The sequence below is a fragment of the Mustela lutreola genome, chromosome 16 (assembly GCF_030435805.1).
Source record: "Mustela lutreola isolate mMusLut2 chromosome 16, mMusLut2.pri, whole genome shotgun sequence".
Classification (NCBI taxonomy): Eukaryota; Metazoa; Chordata; class Mammalia; order Carnivora; family Mustelidae; genus Mustela; species Mustela lutreola.
Genome location: NC_081305.1, coordinates 1,110,473 through 1,127,742, shown reverse-complemented (window position 1 = coordinate 1,127,742; position 17,270 = coordinate 1,110,473). Strand labels below are relative to the sequence as shown.

The 17,270-nt window shown below is 58.2% G+C and overlaps 1 protein-coding gene across 4 annotated transcripts in view; it reads left to right on the top strand.

The window, feature by feature from the left end:
• The window catches only part of ZC3H18 (zinc finger CCCH-type containing 18), a 60,035-nt gene that overhangs the window by 29,305 nt on the left and 13,460 nt on the right, over positions 1-17,270 (top strand). For all 4 annotated transcript variants that reach the window (XM_059151315.1, XM_059151319.1, XM_059151318.1 and 1 more), the window contains 4 exons: positions 167-259; positions 1,157-1,314; positions 6,867-6,984; positions 8,172-8,440. In XM_059151315.1, coding sequence (XP_059007298.1) covers positions 167-259; positions 1,157-1,314; positions 6,867-6,984; positions 8,172-8,440 — 638 coding nt within the window. The remainder of the gene's footprint in view (positions 1-166; positions 260-1,156; positions 1,315-6,866; positions 6,985-8,171; positions 8,441-17,270) is intronic.

Genomic DNA, 17,270 nt, shown 5'->3' with positions numbered 1-17,270 from the left:
CCAGAGGCTTCCGTGTCTCCATGTGGAGGTCATCGTAGATTTGGGTCGGGCCAGACTGAGGCCTGGGGAGCAGGTGATGCTCTCGCTGGGCTTTTTGCTCCCATTTCTGTATGAATTTTAAAGTCTTGCTTGCTTTCTCAACTTTTCTCTTCTCATTTTTTAATAGGGTGGGCCAGTAGTTGATGAAATTTTGCCTCCACCCCCTCCAGAGCCCCCCACAGAGAGTGCCTGGGAACGAGGACTCCGGCACGCGAAGGAGGTAACCTGACAGCCCAAGAAGAAAATGCTAGCAGTGGTCCCTTGAGCCAGAGTAACATTTCTCTGATTTGGAGACAAGGATTGAAAACCCAGTAAAGGCTCTGAAGCGAGGGGTATATTTCTGGGATTTCTCTGTAGAGCTGTGAATGGCAACCGATGTCTGTCAGTCTCTCCAGGGTGCGTGAGGTCACAGCACAGGCCCGCTGCCTTCCTGTGGCTTGGGCAGTAGTGGGCCCCACCCCGGCTGGTGCCGCAGCCCCCGGCTGCCCAGAGCCACTCCCCGAGACTGAGCACGGGGGGCCCTGCCCGCGGAGGAGCCGTCCTCTCCTGAGGAGGCCAGGTGCTCACGCACACCCTCCCCTTCTTCCCTGCTCTCTGGCTCCGGGCCGTGCCCTGGCCCCTGCGGTCTGTCAGCCTGCGGTCTGTCGGCACCAGGCCTGCGTGCTGAGTCCCCACTTCTCTCCAGTGAGGCGGCAGACTAAAGCCTTCTCCTCCCTCGCTCGGCACACAACCCCCCGTCCTGCCTTCCCCTGAGACTGGAACCGCTTCATGGGGCTTTTCTGTCACAAGCGGCCTCCCCTTCCCCTCCACACGTGGGCCTCCTCCCCGAGTGACAGGCGGGTTCCCAGCCCAGTGTGAGGACTGTTTCCAGGAGATGCCAGCTCTCTCACCGCTTTCTGGAACGTGAGCGAGCTCCAAGGCACTGCCGAGCGGCCCGTCCCGGCTGCCGGGTGCAGAGACGGCGCGCTCCCGACCCGGAGCAGGGGCGCGTCTCCCCCATCGGCACGCTCTCGCGGGCCACTTCTGCCATGCTGGCTCCGTGAGTCACATGAGGACAGGCTGCCCTTTGCTTTTCCTGACAGTACCGGCATTAACGTCTTCCTTCTTACAATGGTAGGTTTTAAAAAAAGCAACCATTCGAAAAGAACAGGAGCCTGATTTTGAAGAGAAAAGGTTTACGGTGACCATTGGCGAAGACGAGCGGGAGTTCGACAAGGAGAATGAAGTGTTCCGAGATTGGAATTACCGCATCACCAGAGATGTACGAGACACAGTGTAAGGACCAGTTCTGCGCGTTCCTTTCCTTTCGATAGAGTATGCGCTGCTGCCAGCTGTGTGAGCCCGGGCTCTGGAGAGCAGCAGCACATCGGTTCCCTCTGGCATCGGGGCCCATGCGTGTCCCCTGTCCTGGACAGAGAATGGCGTCCCCACGGTCCTGTTGGACTCTTTGTATCAACTTTCCTTGGTTTTTTGCTCTGGGAAGGAAGTGTGTCAGCCCTGGCAGGGCTGTGTGCCTGGGGAGGGCTCGGCTCCCTGCGCGCTCTGAGCTCGGAGAACTTCTGCACCCGTTCTTGGAGCCCCATGGGTCTGCCTCTGCCCGCCTTCCTCCCGGCACCCATGAGATTGGCACCAGAGTCCAGGAACTGGGCAGGTGTGACCCTATTCCTTTTCTCCTCCCCAGCGTTCCACTGCTGGGCTCTCAGAGACTCGTTCCCAAGGCGCATATGGCTCAAAGCCCCGAGTCAGAATTTTAGGAATCGTGTAGCGTTAGGTAAAGCGCTCATCCGCCCGCGCTCCGGTTCCCGGGGGAAGGCCGGCTGTGCTGTGCCCCACTCGGAGGGGCAGGATCAGGCAGGTTTCTCCTAAGCAGCAGCCGCAGGGTGAGCCCCACTCCCAGGCACGGTGTGGCGTCTGGCTTCAGCCTCCCGTCAGGCTTGTAGCGATGTGCGTTCCCGGGTGCTGCCGGGAAGGGCCAGTCACCGGGGTCTGGCTGGGCCGGCGGTGGTGGAGGCGGTGCAGAGGGGAGGGGCTCCTACCGTGCTCGTGCTTCGGGACCCGGCCGCCCTGCCCTGCACCCACCAGGCTGTCTCAGGGCCCTCCTGTCCCATGTGCAGAAAGGAAGGGGAGGAAGCTCTTCCGTCCTGCCTGTCATGGCAGAGGACAGCCCAGAGGTCAGTGGGTAGAGACTGAAAGATGGAGTTCAGACCTCTGTGTTCCTAATTCTGGGTATGGAGGCACCTCGGTCCCAGACAGGAACATGGGAGTCGGGAGCAGTCTGCCAGAGCGCGCGGCCCCCGTCCTGTCCTGAGCCCTCACGTTCTCCTTGTGTCGAAGGCAGGTGAGGATCTTGTCCTGCGGGAAGTGGGGGGAGGGGAGAGCCCTGGGAGCTCGTGCGTGTGTACAGGGCACGGGACGAGCACGGAGCAGAGGGTGCTCCCTCGGTTGGTCATCTGGGCATTGAAAGAAGAGCTCTAGAACCTCAGTCGGGTTCACCCCGACCCTGTTTCCCAGCCCTGGCTGCAGCGGGGGGCCTCACCCCATGCCTGCTGGGGAGCAGTGGTGGTAGGTCTGGTTCTGTAGCCATGCTTGGCCCCGCCCTGGGCTGGGGACAGTCCCCGCTGCAGGGCCTTCAGCCTCTACAGCCTCTGAAGAGGGGCCTTCAGGCCCAGTGCTCACTGGTGTTGGCTACTTGGACATCAGTGCCTTAGCATGAACTAGGGGCTTCTGTGACACGCTTGTGCTGGGCCCCGACCAGACCTTGTCAGTGAGGACCTCTGGGAACAGGGTCCCGGCGTGGGTCAGGTGGGAAGCCACCTCTGCTGTGTCAGCTGGGGTTCACTAAGCAGAGGAGACGCCCCCCACCAGCTATTTTAATGGAGAGCATTTAAAGGAAAGACCTCCTGTCCAGGAAGACTGGAAGCAGCGTCCCCACCCCCTGAGGGAGGGAGGGGAGAGGCTGGAGGAGGCACTAGGACTCCGGTCACTGAGGAGGGGACACTGGCCAGCCACTGCCGTCTCTGGAGTGGGCGAGGAGGCCGGGCTGCAGGAGTGGTGCGGGCAGTGGGCAGGGCGAGGACACAGAGGGCCCTTCTCCACCCCAGCCTCCCCAGCCCCCATGGCACGTGCCGGGGACCGGGCTCTCGCAGAGCAGCTGGCAGAACGGAAGGCACTTGACAGCGAGCACGCGGGGCGGCGGGGACACCGGGCAAGTGACTTCACGGCAGTTCAAGGGCATCCGTGGAGAACTCAAAAAGCCCAGCATGACCGGCTCTCCTTTCCCAGGCGCCCACGGCTGAGGTGCTCCTCAGCCAGCAGCCGGACAGCCCCATGACCAAGGTCCCTACGCGTGCCGGGCAGGGAAGGTGGGGACAGGGCTGAGGGCTGAGCTTGGGGGTGGCCACGGGACCAGCAGCACACGGGGGCGGGGGTTGTTAGAAACGCCCGCATCAGAGCGCCCGGGCCCCGGGGGTGTGTCGCTGGCTGCTGCCAAGCCTCGCGGCTGATTCTGCTGCCCTCCCCCAAGCTCCCAGGCCGCGGACACCCATTCTCGGGGCCTGGGCTGCCTAGCTCACCACTTGCTGTGCATGGAGAGCGGAGTCGCGGTCACGCAAGGGTGCCGGTGGCCTCCGTGCGGGCGGCTCTGGCCCCGCGGGGGTGCACGCCAGGAGGAAGCTCTGAGGCGGTGGCAAGGGCGGGAAATGGGTGTTTTCTTCATGTTGGTATCGGAATGAATGTGTCTAGCAGGGTCGTTTGGTAAAAATAGCGCTTTCCTAGACAGACCCTGGGTGGTGACGGGACAAGTTTCTTCCCACCGCTGCGGTGCTGGGTGCCGACGCCGGCCAGCCCGCGGGACCTCGCAGAGCCGACGGGAAAGCCTGTCCCCTCCGTCGGGGAGCCCCCTCTCTCCATCTCTGCGTCGGGGGGTCAGGCGGGCATGGAGGCTGTTTCAGAAAGGAGCAAAGGAGGCCAGAGGAGCGTCTCTGCCTGGCAGCCGGGCCGGCGGGAAGCAGGGGCGCGGCGCCGGGCCGCAGGAGGCAGGGGCTGGCACACGGGCCCGGGGGTCCTTGCAGGAGCTGGAGGCCGCAGAAACGCTCGGCAGTCAGGGGCCTGGGCTGGTGCCCTTCCTGGGATGTGTCCTCCAAGCCACTGTCACCTGCGGACCGGGGCCCTGACGGCCTGCCCCTCCGGCGCCAAGCAGTCCCGCAGGACAGGGGCCGTGCACACGCTGCTGACCCCGCTTTCTAAACACGAATCAGCCAGAACAGCCCTTTTTAGAGAGCACGCGCACCCTCACGCCCGCTCGGGGATGTGCTTGCTAGGGCCTCCGCGGGCTGCGACGGGGCTGTCGCCACGGGGCCTGCGTCCCGGCCTCACCAGGCCCGACTCTCGTCTTCAAACTGACCTGGGTCGTGTGCGGCTTAGGCGCTTCGGAAGACGTCTGGCTGCCTGGAACGAAAGAGGCAGCCTTGGGGGCGTCTGTTGGGTCCCGGGGAGCCGGGGGAGAGGCCTCCCAGAAAGCAGCCTACTCGCTGGAGGCCATCAGGCGGGGGCCTTGAGGCTTACCCCGAGTGGCAGGTCTCTGGGTTGCAGGTGCCTCGGTTTCCCCCGCCACCTTTACTCAAGGGGAGAGTTGGTCTGGAGCCCAGAAATCCCTGGCTGAATGCCCATCTGTTGGTGGGTTTACATTTTCTCGTTCCTCCATTGGGGTCCCAGGCACCCCCAGAGCAGGTCCTCTGGGTCTGGGTAGTAAGGTGGTGGTCTCCTCACCCTCCTAGTGGTTAGCAGCGGTCCCTTTCCCATCGATGACAAGTCTGCCTCGTCCCTGTGGGAGGCTCTTTTATCCTCCCTGCTGGGGTCTGTCTCTGGGCTTCCCGTCACATTCCCGTGGGCCATTCCTTTCCTCCCCAGAAAGGCCTCCTAACGTGGTGTCCCGGAGGGCACGTGTTTCTTGGCTAATCTCCCCAAGCCTGTGTCTTGCAGCGCACCCGGGGCCAGCTCATCTGGCTCACGCAGCGGCTCGCTGCTGTGTGCACCGCGAGGGCCCTGCGTCTGGGAATTAACCGACAGGTAGCCGACTTCTTGGCAGTGTCTAGTCGTCCTGCCAAACACAGAGAACATCGTCTCATTTATTCACACGTGTTTTTGTGTCTTTCCGGTGTTTTCTGTGTGCTTTTGTTTTAATTTTAGATAGTTAACATACAGTGCAGTATTGGTTTCTGGAGGAGAAATCAGTGATTCGTCCCTTCCGTACAACACGCAGCGTTCATCCTGACAGATGCCGTCCTCAGCCCGTTCCCCGCCCGCCCCAGCCTCCCCAGAACACCCTCCGTCTTCCTCAGCTTGTTCCCTGTTAAGAGTCTCTCAGGGTTTGTGTCCCTCTCCAGTGTCGTCTGACATGATTTTGCCCTCCCTTCCCTGTGATCCTCTGTTCTGTTTCTGAAATCCCACGTACAAGTGAAGTCATCCACATGAGTGAGATCGTATGGTAATGGTCTTTCTCGGACTAATTTCACTTAGCGTAACAGCCTCTAGTTCCGTCCTCATCGCAAATGGCAAGATTTTGTTTTGCAACGGCTGAGTAATATTCCTTTGTGTGTATACCCCACATCCTCTGTATCTGTTCGTCTGCCGATGGACACCTGGGCTCTTCCCATAGTCCGGCTGTTGTCGATAAAGCTGTTGTAAACATTAGGGTGCTCGTGTCCCCTGGAATCTGTATCTCTGTATCCTCTGGGTGAACAGCGGGTAGTGCAGGTGCCGGGTCATTGGGAAGCTCTCGTGTCAGTGTCGTGAGGCCCCTCCACGCTGTATCCCGGAGCGGCTGCCTCCGCTCACGTTCCAACCAGCAGTGCAAGATGCTGGTGGGGTTTTGGTACGGATTGCATGGACTGTGTAGATATTGTATTTGTTTATTTTTAAGATTTTATTTATTTGAGAGAGAGCACAAGCGGGCTGCTGGGCGAGGGAGAAGCAGGCTCCCCGCTGAGCAGGGAGCCCGATGCATGCCTGGACCTCAGGATCATGGCCTGAGCCAAAGGCAGATGCTTCAGCGACTGGGAGACCCGGGCTCTCCGTATGTGTACATATTTTAACTGTGTTGGCTCTTCCAATCCGTGAGCATGGAACATTCTTCCATTTCTTTATGTGCTCTCGAGAGTTGTGACGTTTTCCTGAAACACTTTCTGCTCATTTCCGGTTACCGTGCTTTGTCCCGCAGTCCCCTCCGTCTCGCTGACTGTCGTCAACGCGGACGGCTCTGCTCGGTCTCCCCGGCGGTGATGCTCTGGTCTCGGCCTGCCTCACTGGGCTCCTCTGGCTGCTTGCGTTGGCTTTACTGTGTCTCAGTTCCCGGGTGTGGTTCCTTCTCCTTCTTGCCGGGTCTGCTGCCTCCTGGTTGCAGCGGCCGGGCCCCTGTCCCGCCGGTGGCTGCTCATGAAGGCTGTGGCCTGGCCTTAGAGAAGTGCCCGTCTGTTCCCATTGAGTAAGAGGTTGCTTCAGTCCACAGGGGACACATGTGTGCAGCCACGTCAGGGAAGCGCCACTGCCGCTTCCTTCCAGGACTGCCACTGGGGGTGGGCACTCCCGTCCCAGACTCCGCCACCAGCCGTCGGTGCGGTCCTGTGGTTTTTCTCTCTGGTCTGTCGCGATGTGCGGTGTAGGCAGGAATTTCCTCGTGTTCGCTCAGCCTTGCACTCCTGGAACAAATGCCGAGTCACGGTCTGGTCTCTTAACATGGTGTCGGATTCAGTTCGCTGACCTTGTATGTCATGTTCTGGTGTTCATATTCCCAAGTGGTGAGGTTTATGTTTTCTGGGCTCTGCTTTCAGACTCGAGCCTTACGCGGACCCGTATTACGACTACGACATCGAGCGCTTCTGGCGCGGCGGGCACTACGAGAACTTCCGCGTGCAGTACACGGAGACGGAGCCGTACCACAGCTACCGGGTGAGTGGGCCGCGCGGCTCCTCGGCGGGCCCTCTGCGCTGTGTGGGGCTGCGGACCGGCCTAGTCGTGCGTGTTGGCCCGGTGGACCAGTGTCAAGCCCAGATTAACTCTCTGTGGAGAAGCAGTTCAGATCCAGAGATTAAATTGGTGGTGACCTGTGGACAGACTTCCTTTAGTTTGTGTTCCTACTGTGATGTGAAATTTTAAAATTTTAAAAATTAGGTTTGTGGTGAGGGTTATTCCTGTTAACGTAAGCCGGCACGGGAGTGTGTTCCGCGCTCCCGAACAGATTCCTCCTTCAGGCTTCTTAACAGTACCGTTTGGAAGCATGCTGTCCTCCGTTGGCGTAACCTGGGCCTCTCCCCAGCTGTGCCGTGGTGGTCTCCTGGAGGACCGTTCTGTGTTGGTATTTTTCGATGGATGATGTTTCAGTCTTTGAGTCCCTGATGTTTTCAGAGTGAGGAGAAAGCTGCTGCTTAGAAGAGGTCGGGCGGGAGCAGTAGGGTGGTCTTTGTGATGGAGTTTTGAGGACAAAGGGTGGTGACTTCCTGGGAGCCCACGGATGGTGGGACCGTGATCGACCATCCTGTGCTGCTCTCCCTGGTAGCGTGTCCGTGGGGCCAGGCTGCCGGGGTGCAGTGTGCACGCCAGGCTGGGCAGCCTGGAAGGTCGGTAAGTCCTGTTAGAGTCCCTTGCCGCCGCCTCCCCCTTACGTGTCCGTGAGTCGGGCCAGGGGAAGGGCAGACACGAGCTTCATTTCCTCCCACAGCCTCCTGGAGCCTGAAAGCCATCTTCCCGCTGTGATTCGGGCATTACCGTTTTAACTTTGACTATTAGCGCAAGTGGACGGATGGGTGCAGACTTCTGGTTCAGAAGGGCGTTGAAGGGTTGTGCATAGGAGAGCAAGGGCCAGCACTTTGGGGCACCCCCTCTGTACCAGACTCCCCTGAGCAGAATGCTTTGGGCCGAGACCACCGGAGGCCTTGCTGGGTCCTGTCCAGCCCTCGCTGGAAGGGCTGAGGCGGGAGACAGGTAGTGTTGAACCGCCAGCTTGGGGCCCAAGCTGGAATCTGGCTCCCCGCGTAATGCTGTGTTTTAAGGAGAAACTCGGGAACAGAGTGATCACTTGAGATCGATCCCCGTGGCCTTGGTGCCAGGCACCACCCAGTACGTGTGTTTGGCTTTAGGACCGGGAGCGCGAGCGGGAGCGGGAGAACCGGCAGCGGGAGCGCGAGCGGGAGCGGGAGCGGGACCGAGAGCGGGAGCGCCGGCAGCGGGAGCGCGAGCGGGAGCGCGAGCGGGAGCGGGACAAGGAGCGGCAGCGGAGGAAGGAGGAGTGGGAGAGAGAGCGAGCCAAGCGGGACGAGAAGGACCGGCAGCACAGAGACCGTGACCGCGAGAAGGAGCGCGAGAAGGAGAAGGAGAAGCCGAAGCCCCGTTCCCCACAGCCACCAAGGTAGGCCATCCGCCCCCTGGGCTCCGGGTTCGTGGCCCCGGGCCCGGAGAGAAGGGGCCTCGCCAGATGCTCACGGGTCCTGTCTGCTGGCCGTAGTCCTGCGCCCATAATCCTTGCTGAGAAATGCTGCTGTGTTTTGAGGGGCGGGTGCCGCCCCCTCCCGGAACGGGTGCGTTACGGTGGGAGCGCACGCCAGGTGCTCCTTCTCGTTGCCTTAAATCGGGAAAGTTGTGAATTCCCAGTGCCCCGGCTTTGGCAGCGAGGGTAGGAGGTTGCTGGCCACCATGTGGGCTCTCGTGTCCGCCCGTGGAGGACAGGCCTCGAGGCAGCCCTTCTCTGGGTGCTCGCCTCGGTGCCCTGCATCAGGAGAGCTGCCAGGGTGACCGCAGGGTGGGCGCCGACAGCATGCAGCTCAGCAGCGGCCCTAGAGCCCGGGCAGGTTCTGGGCCTTCAGCCAGCCCTTGTTCAAAATACACACGGGGGCACCAGGGTGTCCGTTGTTGTCGGCTGGTGATTGCGGCTCAAGTCGTGGTCTCACAGTCTTGGAGTCAAGCACCACGTCAGGCTCTGTGTTCGGTGTCTGCTTGTGTTTTTCTCCCTCCCTCTCCCCGTCCCACTACTTGCTGTCTCTCTCTGTGTCTCCAAAACAAATATATCTTTGAAAAATAAATAGAATACGTGCATATGTGTATTTGAGTACTAGAGCGGGTCGGGTGATCCTCAGAAAATCACGGAACTGGAGAAGTTTGGTCTGTGTTTGCGGCCTCGTGAGAGGACATGTGTATGCCCTGCAGCATGTCTCTTGGCAGCGGGCAAGGTCAGCGGTGTGTAGGACACTCAGCACGGAGGCGCTGCACTCGTCCTCCCCCAGACGCCGCCCAGCCCTGGCAGCAGCAACCCACTTTCTGTCTGTAGATGTGCTGCTGCTGGACATTGCACGAGTGGGGTCACACATGCGGGCTTCTGTGATTGGCTCCTTTCACTTGGCAAGATGTTTTCCGAGGTTCACGTACCCTTACTCCGCTCCCTTTTGCGCTGGCTGCTACTCTGTGCTGTGAGGGTGTGTACGGCTGTTTGTTTACCTGCTCGGCCACAGACGGACACTTAGGTTTATTCCTGCCTTTCGGCTGTTGTGAACGTGAGCATTCGCGTGCACGTGTGTGTGTGGGAGTCGCTCTTGCTTCCCTTGGGCGTACAGCTCGGAGTGGAGCTGCTGGATCGTATGGTAACTGTGTTTAACCTTTGGAGGAATTTCTAGAATCTTCCTAGATAGCTGCATCCCTTCACATTCCCACCAGGAATGTGTGAGGGCTGGAACCCTCCCCCAGATGATTCATTATCGTCTACCTTTGCTGCGGTGGTGGCCGTCCTGCCGGGGGTGACCTGGGAGCTTGCTGTGGCTTCATTTTCATTTTCCTGAGCCTCTTTTCATGCGCTTCTTGGTGTATGTTCTTTAGAGAAACGTCTATTCAGATCCTTTTCCCTATTCCTTATTTTATTATTTGCTCGCTGTCTTTATTTCTGAGTTGAATGTGTTCTGGATACAAACCCCTTGTCCAGCACCCTCGTGCGCGTGCGCACCCCCCACCGAACTTTGCATTCTCAGGTTCGCCTTCTTGATGATGTCCATTTTTTCTTTTTTTGAGGAAAAGCCTCTTTTTTTACATTTTTTCCAGCTTTATTAGGCGCAGTTAACATGTGCTGACGTGTGACATTGCACAAACTTAAAATACACGGTGTGACGCGTGGCCCTGCCTCTGTGCCGCAGAACGGCCTCCGCTGTCCGTCAGCACCGGCACCGCCGCACGTGCATGGGGAGAACACGACAGATCTACCCTCGTGGCAGCTTTCACGGGCACAAGCCAGAATCCCTCGCTGCAGCTCCTGTGGCTACACGAGATCTTCAGACTTACTCCTCTTCTGACTGCAGTGGGAGCAGCTCCCCGTGTCTGGCAGCCTCAGCCCTGGCACCCGCTGTTCTGCTGTTGGTCTCCATGAGCGCGGCTCTGTTAGGCTCCAGTTAGAAGGGGTGCCTGGGGGTCTCAGTCATTCGGCACCTGCCCACGGATCAGGTTGCGATCCCAGCATCTTGGGACGAGCATTGGGCTCCCTGATCGACAGGAAGCCTGCTTCTCCCTCTCCCATTCCCCTGCTTTCTTCCCTTTCTTGCTCTCCCTCTCTCTCCCTCTCTCTCTGTGAAATAAATACTCTTTAAGGGGAAAGAAAAGGATGCCACATGTAAGTGACCAGGCACAGTGAGAACAGAGACGCTTTCTTTGTCTGACTTACTCAGCCCACTTCTCGGTCGCCATCGGAGTCCTCACCGAGGGCGGGACAAGCCTCCTTTCCGTGGCTGAGCCGTAACCATCGTGCGGTCCGTCCACATTGCCTTGATCGTGTGTCCAGCCACAGGCTCCTGTTGAGAACACGGCTGAGGCGAGCAGGCGAGTGCAGACGTCTCTTTCTGATCTCATGTCCTCTGGGTGCTTAGCCGGAAGTGGGGGCCGGGCCACGCCGGCTTCCCTTTCCCTCATCCTCACTGACACGGTGACCAGCTCTGCTTTGGATTTCGGCCACTTGAAGAGGTGGGGCGTGATACCTCATTGTGGGTTTGACCTGCGTGTCCCTCCCTGATCATTAGAGGTGCTGAGCATCTTTTCACGGACCTGTTAGCCGTCTGGATGTCCTCTTTTACAAAATGGTCAGGAAATTGCCCATTTTAAGTCCGATTTCTTTTGGCTCTTGAGTTGTACGAATTTCTTGGCATAGTTTGTATGTTAACCCCTTATCTGGTAGATGGTTTGTACTTATTTTTTCTTATTCTTGTAGGTTGTCTTTTCGTTTTATTATTATTTTTTCTGTGCAAAAGCTTTTTAGTTGAATGTGGTCCTGCTTATTGATTAATTCATTTTCCATCCTCAGATATATATTTTTTATATAAGTTCCATTAATTAACGCATATTGTATTACTAGTCTCGGGGTAGAGTGCAGTGATCACACTTATTTATGCTTTATCTTGTTTCCTGTGCTGCAGATGTCTTGATCAGACAGACTTTACTGAGATGCGTATCAAGGAGCTTTTGTTCCCGTGTATTCTTCTAGGAACTTCATGGTTTTGGGTCATCTCACCATTTTGAGTCTTTAATCCACGTGGAGTTATTTGTGGCGCAGTGTGAGGTGGGGGTCCAGTTTCATTCTGCCGGTGGCTTTCTAGTGTCCCCAACACCATTCATTGAAGGGACTGCCCTTACCCGTTGCATGTTCTTGCCTTCTGTGTCGTGATGGGCTGTATATGTGTGGGTTTCTTTCTGGGCTTTCATTTCTGTTCCATTGCCCTGTGTCTGTTCTTGTTTTTTAGTTTTTGGGTTTTTGTACGTAACCTCTATACCCAGCATGGGGCTTGAACTCACGACTCTGAGACCAAGAGTCCTGCACTCTGTGGGCTGAGCCCGCTAGGCGCCCTGATCTGTGGCTGTTTTTACGTGATACTGTGCAGTTGGGATGACTCAGACTTAATGATGCAGTCTGAGATCGGGAAGCCTGACGCCTCCAGCTTTGTTCTTGCTCTGGCTCTTTGGCTCTATTGACAGAGATCACAAGCAGGCAGAGAGGCAGGCAGAGAGAGGAGGAAGCAGGCTCCCCGCTGAGCAGAGAGCCCGCTGTAGGACTCGATCCCAGAACCCTGAGATCATGACCTGAGCCGAAGGCAGAGAGGCTTTAACCCACTGAGCCACCCAGGCGGCCCGGGGACATTTTTATAGTATCCTTTCTTCCAGTCAGTGAACATGGGATATATGTCTCTTTATCTGTGTGGTCTTCAGTTTCTTCCATTAATGTCTTATAATTTTCAGTATCTATATCTTTCACCCCCCTTGGCTCAATTTATTTCTGTGTACTTTTTTTTTTTTTAAGATTTTTATGTATTTTTAAGAGTAGGGAGGGGAGGGGCAGATGGAGAGGGAGAAACAGACTTCCACTGAGCAGAGAGCCTGATGCAGGGCTTGATCCCAGGACCCTGGGGATCAGTACCTGAGCGGAAGGCAGACGCTTAACCATCTCAGCCACCCAGTCACCCCCAGTGTATTTTTTTTTTTTTTTTTTTTTTTAAGATTTTATTTGTCAGAAAGAGCACTGGCAGGCAGAGGCAGAGGGAGAAGCAGCCTCCCTGCGGAGCAAGGAGCCTAATGTAGGACTTGATCCCAGGACGCTGGGATCATGACCCAAGCTGAAGGCAGCCACTTAAGTGACTGAGCGGCCCAGGTGTCCCCCAGTGTACTTTGATGCGGTTGTTAATGAGAATGTTCCTTGGTTGTTTTTTTCGGGTTGTTAGTGTGTAAGAATGCAACCGATTGTGTGTGACATTGACTTTGTATCCTTTGTTTCCTTTGTACCGAATTTATTTGTCAGTTACAGTTTTTTGGTGTATGAAGCCAGGCTCCTGTTCTCTCTGCTGAGACCAGCCCCTTGTGCAGCTGTTTCTGGCAGGAAGCAGCAGGTGCGCAGTCTCTGTGAGCACAGGTTTTCACTCTTCCCTTCCTCCGGATCGTGATAGATTGTCCTCAGTAATGTGCTGTATTTTCTCATACTTTCCTAACATTGGGCAAAACAATGTTTTTAAAGAACATTCAGAATGCACTGAACATTGCGGACGCGCTGAGACCGCTGTTTTCCGACAGCTTTATGACCGTCCGGGCCGCGGCGGCCTCTTGACGCTGTCCTGAAGGTGTAGCTGCGTGCAAGCGGCAGCGCTCGATTCTCGTCTTCCTAGCGTTGGGCCGTTGCAGCCCCGTTTTGATAGAAGCCCTTTTCCCCAAGATGCGCAGGACAAGTGCAGTGCGGGCTCCACGGCGGGGCTGTGTCTGCTCTGGGAGCGCTGCTGGAGCAGGAGGCCCAGCTCCCTCTGCTCACGCCTCAGACTTTGCTGACCATCGGCCTGTGCCCCGCCTCCGTGTCTCCAGGACGAGGCTCACATCTTGCTGCTGGGAGGGGCCTCCCCGCCTGCTCCCGCCCTGCTAGATAGTTCGTCGTGGCTCTTAGCGCTCCTTGATGTCACGTGACTGTGGACGATGTGTTACCACCTGTTGCCTTCTTCAGCGCAGTCCCCTGCAGGCCGCCACAGCATCGGGCCCCCCGTCGCTGGGCCACGGGCATGGAGCCCACAGACACTTGATGGTGCTGTTAGTGAGTTTGGGGTTGGGTAGTAGCCTCCCTTGTTACTTTGTCATAGCAAACATTGTAGGACTGATGAAGTTGCGGACAGAGTTCAGCTCTCCAGGTGCCTAAAAGCTGTTTTCCCGCGTGTCCAGATGCCTGGTCTGGAAAGAAGAGACACAGGGAAGATGGGCAGATGATGTCGAGGCTGTGACTCTGCCCCGTCACTCTCTGGCATCCCGAGGCATATCCGCTGGTCCACTCCAGTGCTTGGATGGCTTTCGAGTGTGTTTCCTCCTACGTACTCTGGCTACGGACCGCCGTCCCCCATCCCCTCCACATGTCCTGCTTGTTTCCAAGAAGCCAGATAGCTCCAAGTCAAGTGTCTGTGTGTCCAGCTCAGGGACATTTTTATACACCTGAGTGTACTTTTAGCACCTCTTGGAGGGAGGACAGCTGTGCAAGTGGCCGTGTCCATCTCTGCTTGTTGCTAACTCGTGGGACAGATGCCCTTCTGGCCCTCGTGTTCCCGGTGCTGCCTGGCCCCTCCACGGGGTATGCATGTGAATCCAAAAAGACTGCTGTGTACTGGCTTAGGCCCCAGGCACCAGATCCCTGTGAAGACCAGCCTCAAGCCCTGCATTTGCACAGCCTCGGGCCTTCGGGTGAAGGTCAGGGTCAGTGGGAGCGCTGAGCCAGCTGGGGCAGGTTCAGGAGGCGGGACTATGTGGATTCTTCCTAAAATGAGATGCAGCTTTCTCACCAGACCGGGCAGACCTGCTCTCCCCTGGTGTCTTCTTCCTTTTGCTAGGCTCCCCTCCAGCTCCCTTTCCTTCCCCAGACCCTCACTCATGCTCCTGTGGGCAGAGGCAGGTGTGCCCTGTTCCTTGGTCTGGATTCAGCCTCTCATTGCTGCTGGGGAGTCTTGAACCCCATCTTTGATCACCCTGGCTGGAACCCCGCCAGCCCTGGGCCAGCACAAAGGGCTAGGGTTTCCCCAGAGCAGAATTTCCAGCACGGTCCTCCTGTTTCCTTTCCCTTTGAGCACCGGAGCTGGCGTGACCACTTTAGGAGGCGGCTGAATTTCCCTGCCTAGTACGTTTGTGTCGGCTCCCTTTTCTAGATCAGTTTACTTACCTACCTAGGACAGGGTGGGGATTTTACATCAACAGCTGGATGGGAAGCACTTTTCTCCCCTCAAGTAGGAGACAGTCATGACTGCATTCAGAGTGGAGTGGGAAGCCTTCGTCTTTGCTGGTGCTCGAGGACGCTGCAGTGGGGTCGGATTGGCCCCAGGACTGCTCGTTGCAGAGTCAGATGGGCACACGTGGCAGTTGGTGAGGATAGACTCGGTGTGGCTTGTCTGCGGCCGGCGAGAGCTCTTGCTACCCAGATGCCCGTGGCCCAGCAGCGGGGCACAGCCTCGGCCCGGTGGGGTGAGGCGCGGCGAGGACCATGTGCCGGCAGAGTGCCCGGCTCCCTGGGTCTTAGTCCCCCAGCCCCCCGCCCCCTGCCCCCACCGCCGTCCCCTGTCTCCTCTGTCCTTCTCCTGCCTGCCCCGCCGGAGCCGGGCCATTCCCACGGGGCTGCTTGGCAAGTGTTTTCTGTGGAACATCTCCCTCCGGGGGTTCTGACGAGCTTTCCTCTAGATGGCCAAGGCTCGGGGCCGTGGTCTCTTGCCCCCTTTAGGGTTCCCATCTGGAATTAGGCCTTGAGCAAAACCTTGTAAGCATTTCTGTGGAACGCATCTATGTAAATAGAGGGCATAGAGGGAAATCCCTTTCGTGAAACCTTCTGATCTTTAGCCGAGCCAGTGGGCGTGCCGCCCCGGGCGAAGCTGGGCGGTAATTAGGGTGCTCTTTGACATATGCAAATTAATTTCATTCTAGATAAAGGTAGTAATTGGGATCTTCCTGGAGGGATTGCCCGGACTGCTTAAAGCACTTCGCTCATGTTCAGATGCACGTGTGAGGTTTGGTGCCCGTTGGGGCCAAGAGGGCAGGCTCCTCACTTCCCGGGAGCTCTCCTCCGTCCTCTTGAGGGAGCCCGGTTCCTGCCTGCCGTCTCCACCGAGGGCTTCTCGTCTCAGGGTGCCAGGGGCCTGCATCCAGTGTGAGGCCCCCAGGGGCCCAGAGTGGGTTGGCGGTCGGCAGGCATTCACGCCCGTCTTGACAGGGCTCCCAGAACCCTTCCCAGAGGCCGCCACTGCTCTGGACTCCCCTCGGAGGCCGGAAGCACCAAAGCAAGGGAGGTTGGTTGTAGCCACGTGAGCTGCGCTGGAACCGCTGCTGTGTGTGTCCCGTCCGAGGCAGCACGGCCATCTGCCGCCCTAGAGAGAAGGTGACCCTCGCTCCGGTCTGCTCTGTGTTTTGCAACAACTACACATTAGGTTTCCCCTCTGCGGACTCTCCCGGTTGTCTGAGCGCCGCAGTCCACTCCTGCTGCCTGTCACCCTCGCCGCAGTGTCGTGGCTCCTCAGCCCCTCTCTCGCGCAGCGCTGCAGCTTGTCGGCATCAGGACCCTGAACGTGGCAAGTTGTGCTTGATCACACGGCCCTAGACCTGCGTGCTGGTGTCCGACGACCACACCCAGATGGCTGTCAGGAGCCCCGCGGGGTGTACGTGGCCCCACGGAAGCGGGTGGGCCTTGTCCCGAGGCCGTGGGCCGGCAGGTCGCCCCAGCCTCCCACTCTGCTCCCCGCCGCGTGACGTTTCGTGCTTCCTGATGAGCCTGGCGCTGGAGATCGCTCCGAGCCGCTCTTGGGCCTGGCGTCAGAACAGTCAGTAATCTTTGGTTAGGGCAAAAGGCACTCGTCTGGAGATGCAATAAACCTTAGCTCACTGTCCTGACCTCTTGTCCGTCCTGGGCACGGCTGAACCGCTTGCCCCCGAGGAGGTCGTTGTGCCCGGGACGTAAGCGACTGCATGCTCCAGAAGCTGCCCGACTGCCGAAGACAAAAAGGCAGACGGTCGCATTCCCCTGTGTACTCGCGTCTAAGGCCGCACATCTGTGGTCAGCAGGGGTTGGAGAAATGCCCGTGGACATGGATGCAGCCGTGAGGCAGAAGGACGTGCCGCTGAGCCGCCTCAAGCGTGACCCGCCCCCGGGGGGAACTTTGGGTTCTTACGGGGGAGGCTGCAGGGGCGGGAGCCGTGAGGAGCCTCGGGCAACGTCATGGGCCTTGCAGCGGTCAGGAAGTGGACGGGAATGCCGCTTACCCACTGAAACAGGAGGCTTTTCTTCCTTCTGTTCAGCCAGAAGTTAAAGTGGAAGTGGGTGGGAACGGGCCTGTCCCCTCTGCTGTCCCCTCTCTCAGGTTTACTTGTTCCTGATGAAGTTCAGGGATGTTTTCGTAGTTGGAGAGTGAACGTGGTGGGTCTGTCACCGGATGCTCTCTCACTTGGGAAAGGCTGTCTGTCCTGCCCCCCCCACCCCCGGGGGAACCGTCCACAGCAGTGACCCGCTCTTGGGCCCCTCTGGTCAGGACCCGGCTTCCCCCCCTGGAAATGTCAGGGTTCCGGGGTGCTGCTGTGCGCCTCACTGATGGAGCGTGCATCGGCCGGCGTTGCAGGCTTCTGTCAGGGCCTGGGGGGCACCAGAATGAGAACCGCGAGCGGCCGGTCTACGTTCTTCGCATCTTACTGTGTGTCTGTTGCGAGAGGGACCCATGGCCTGGCCA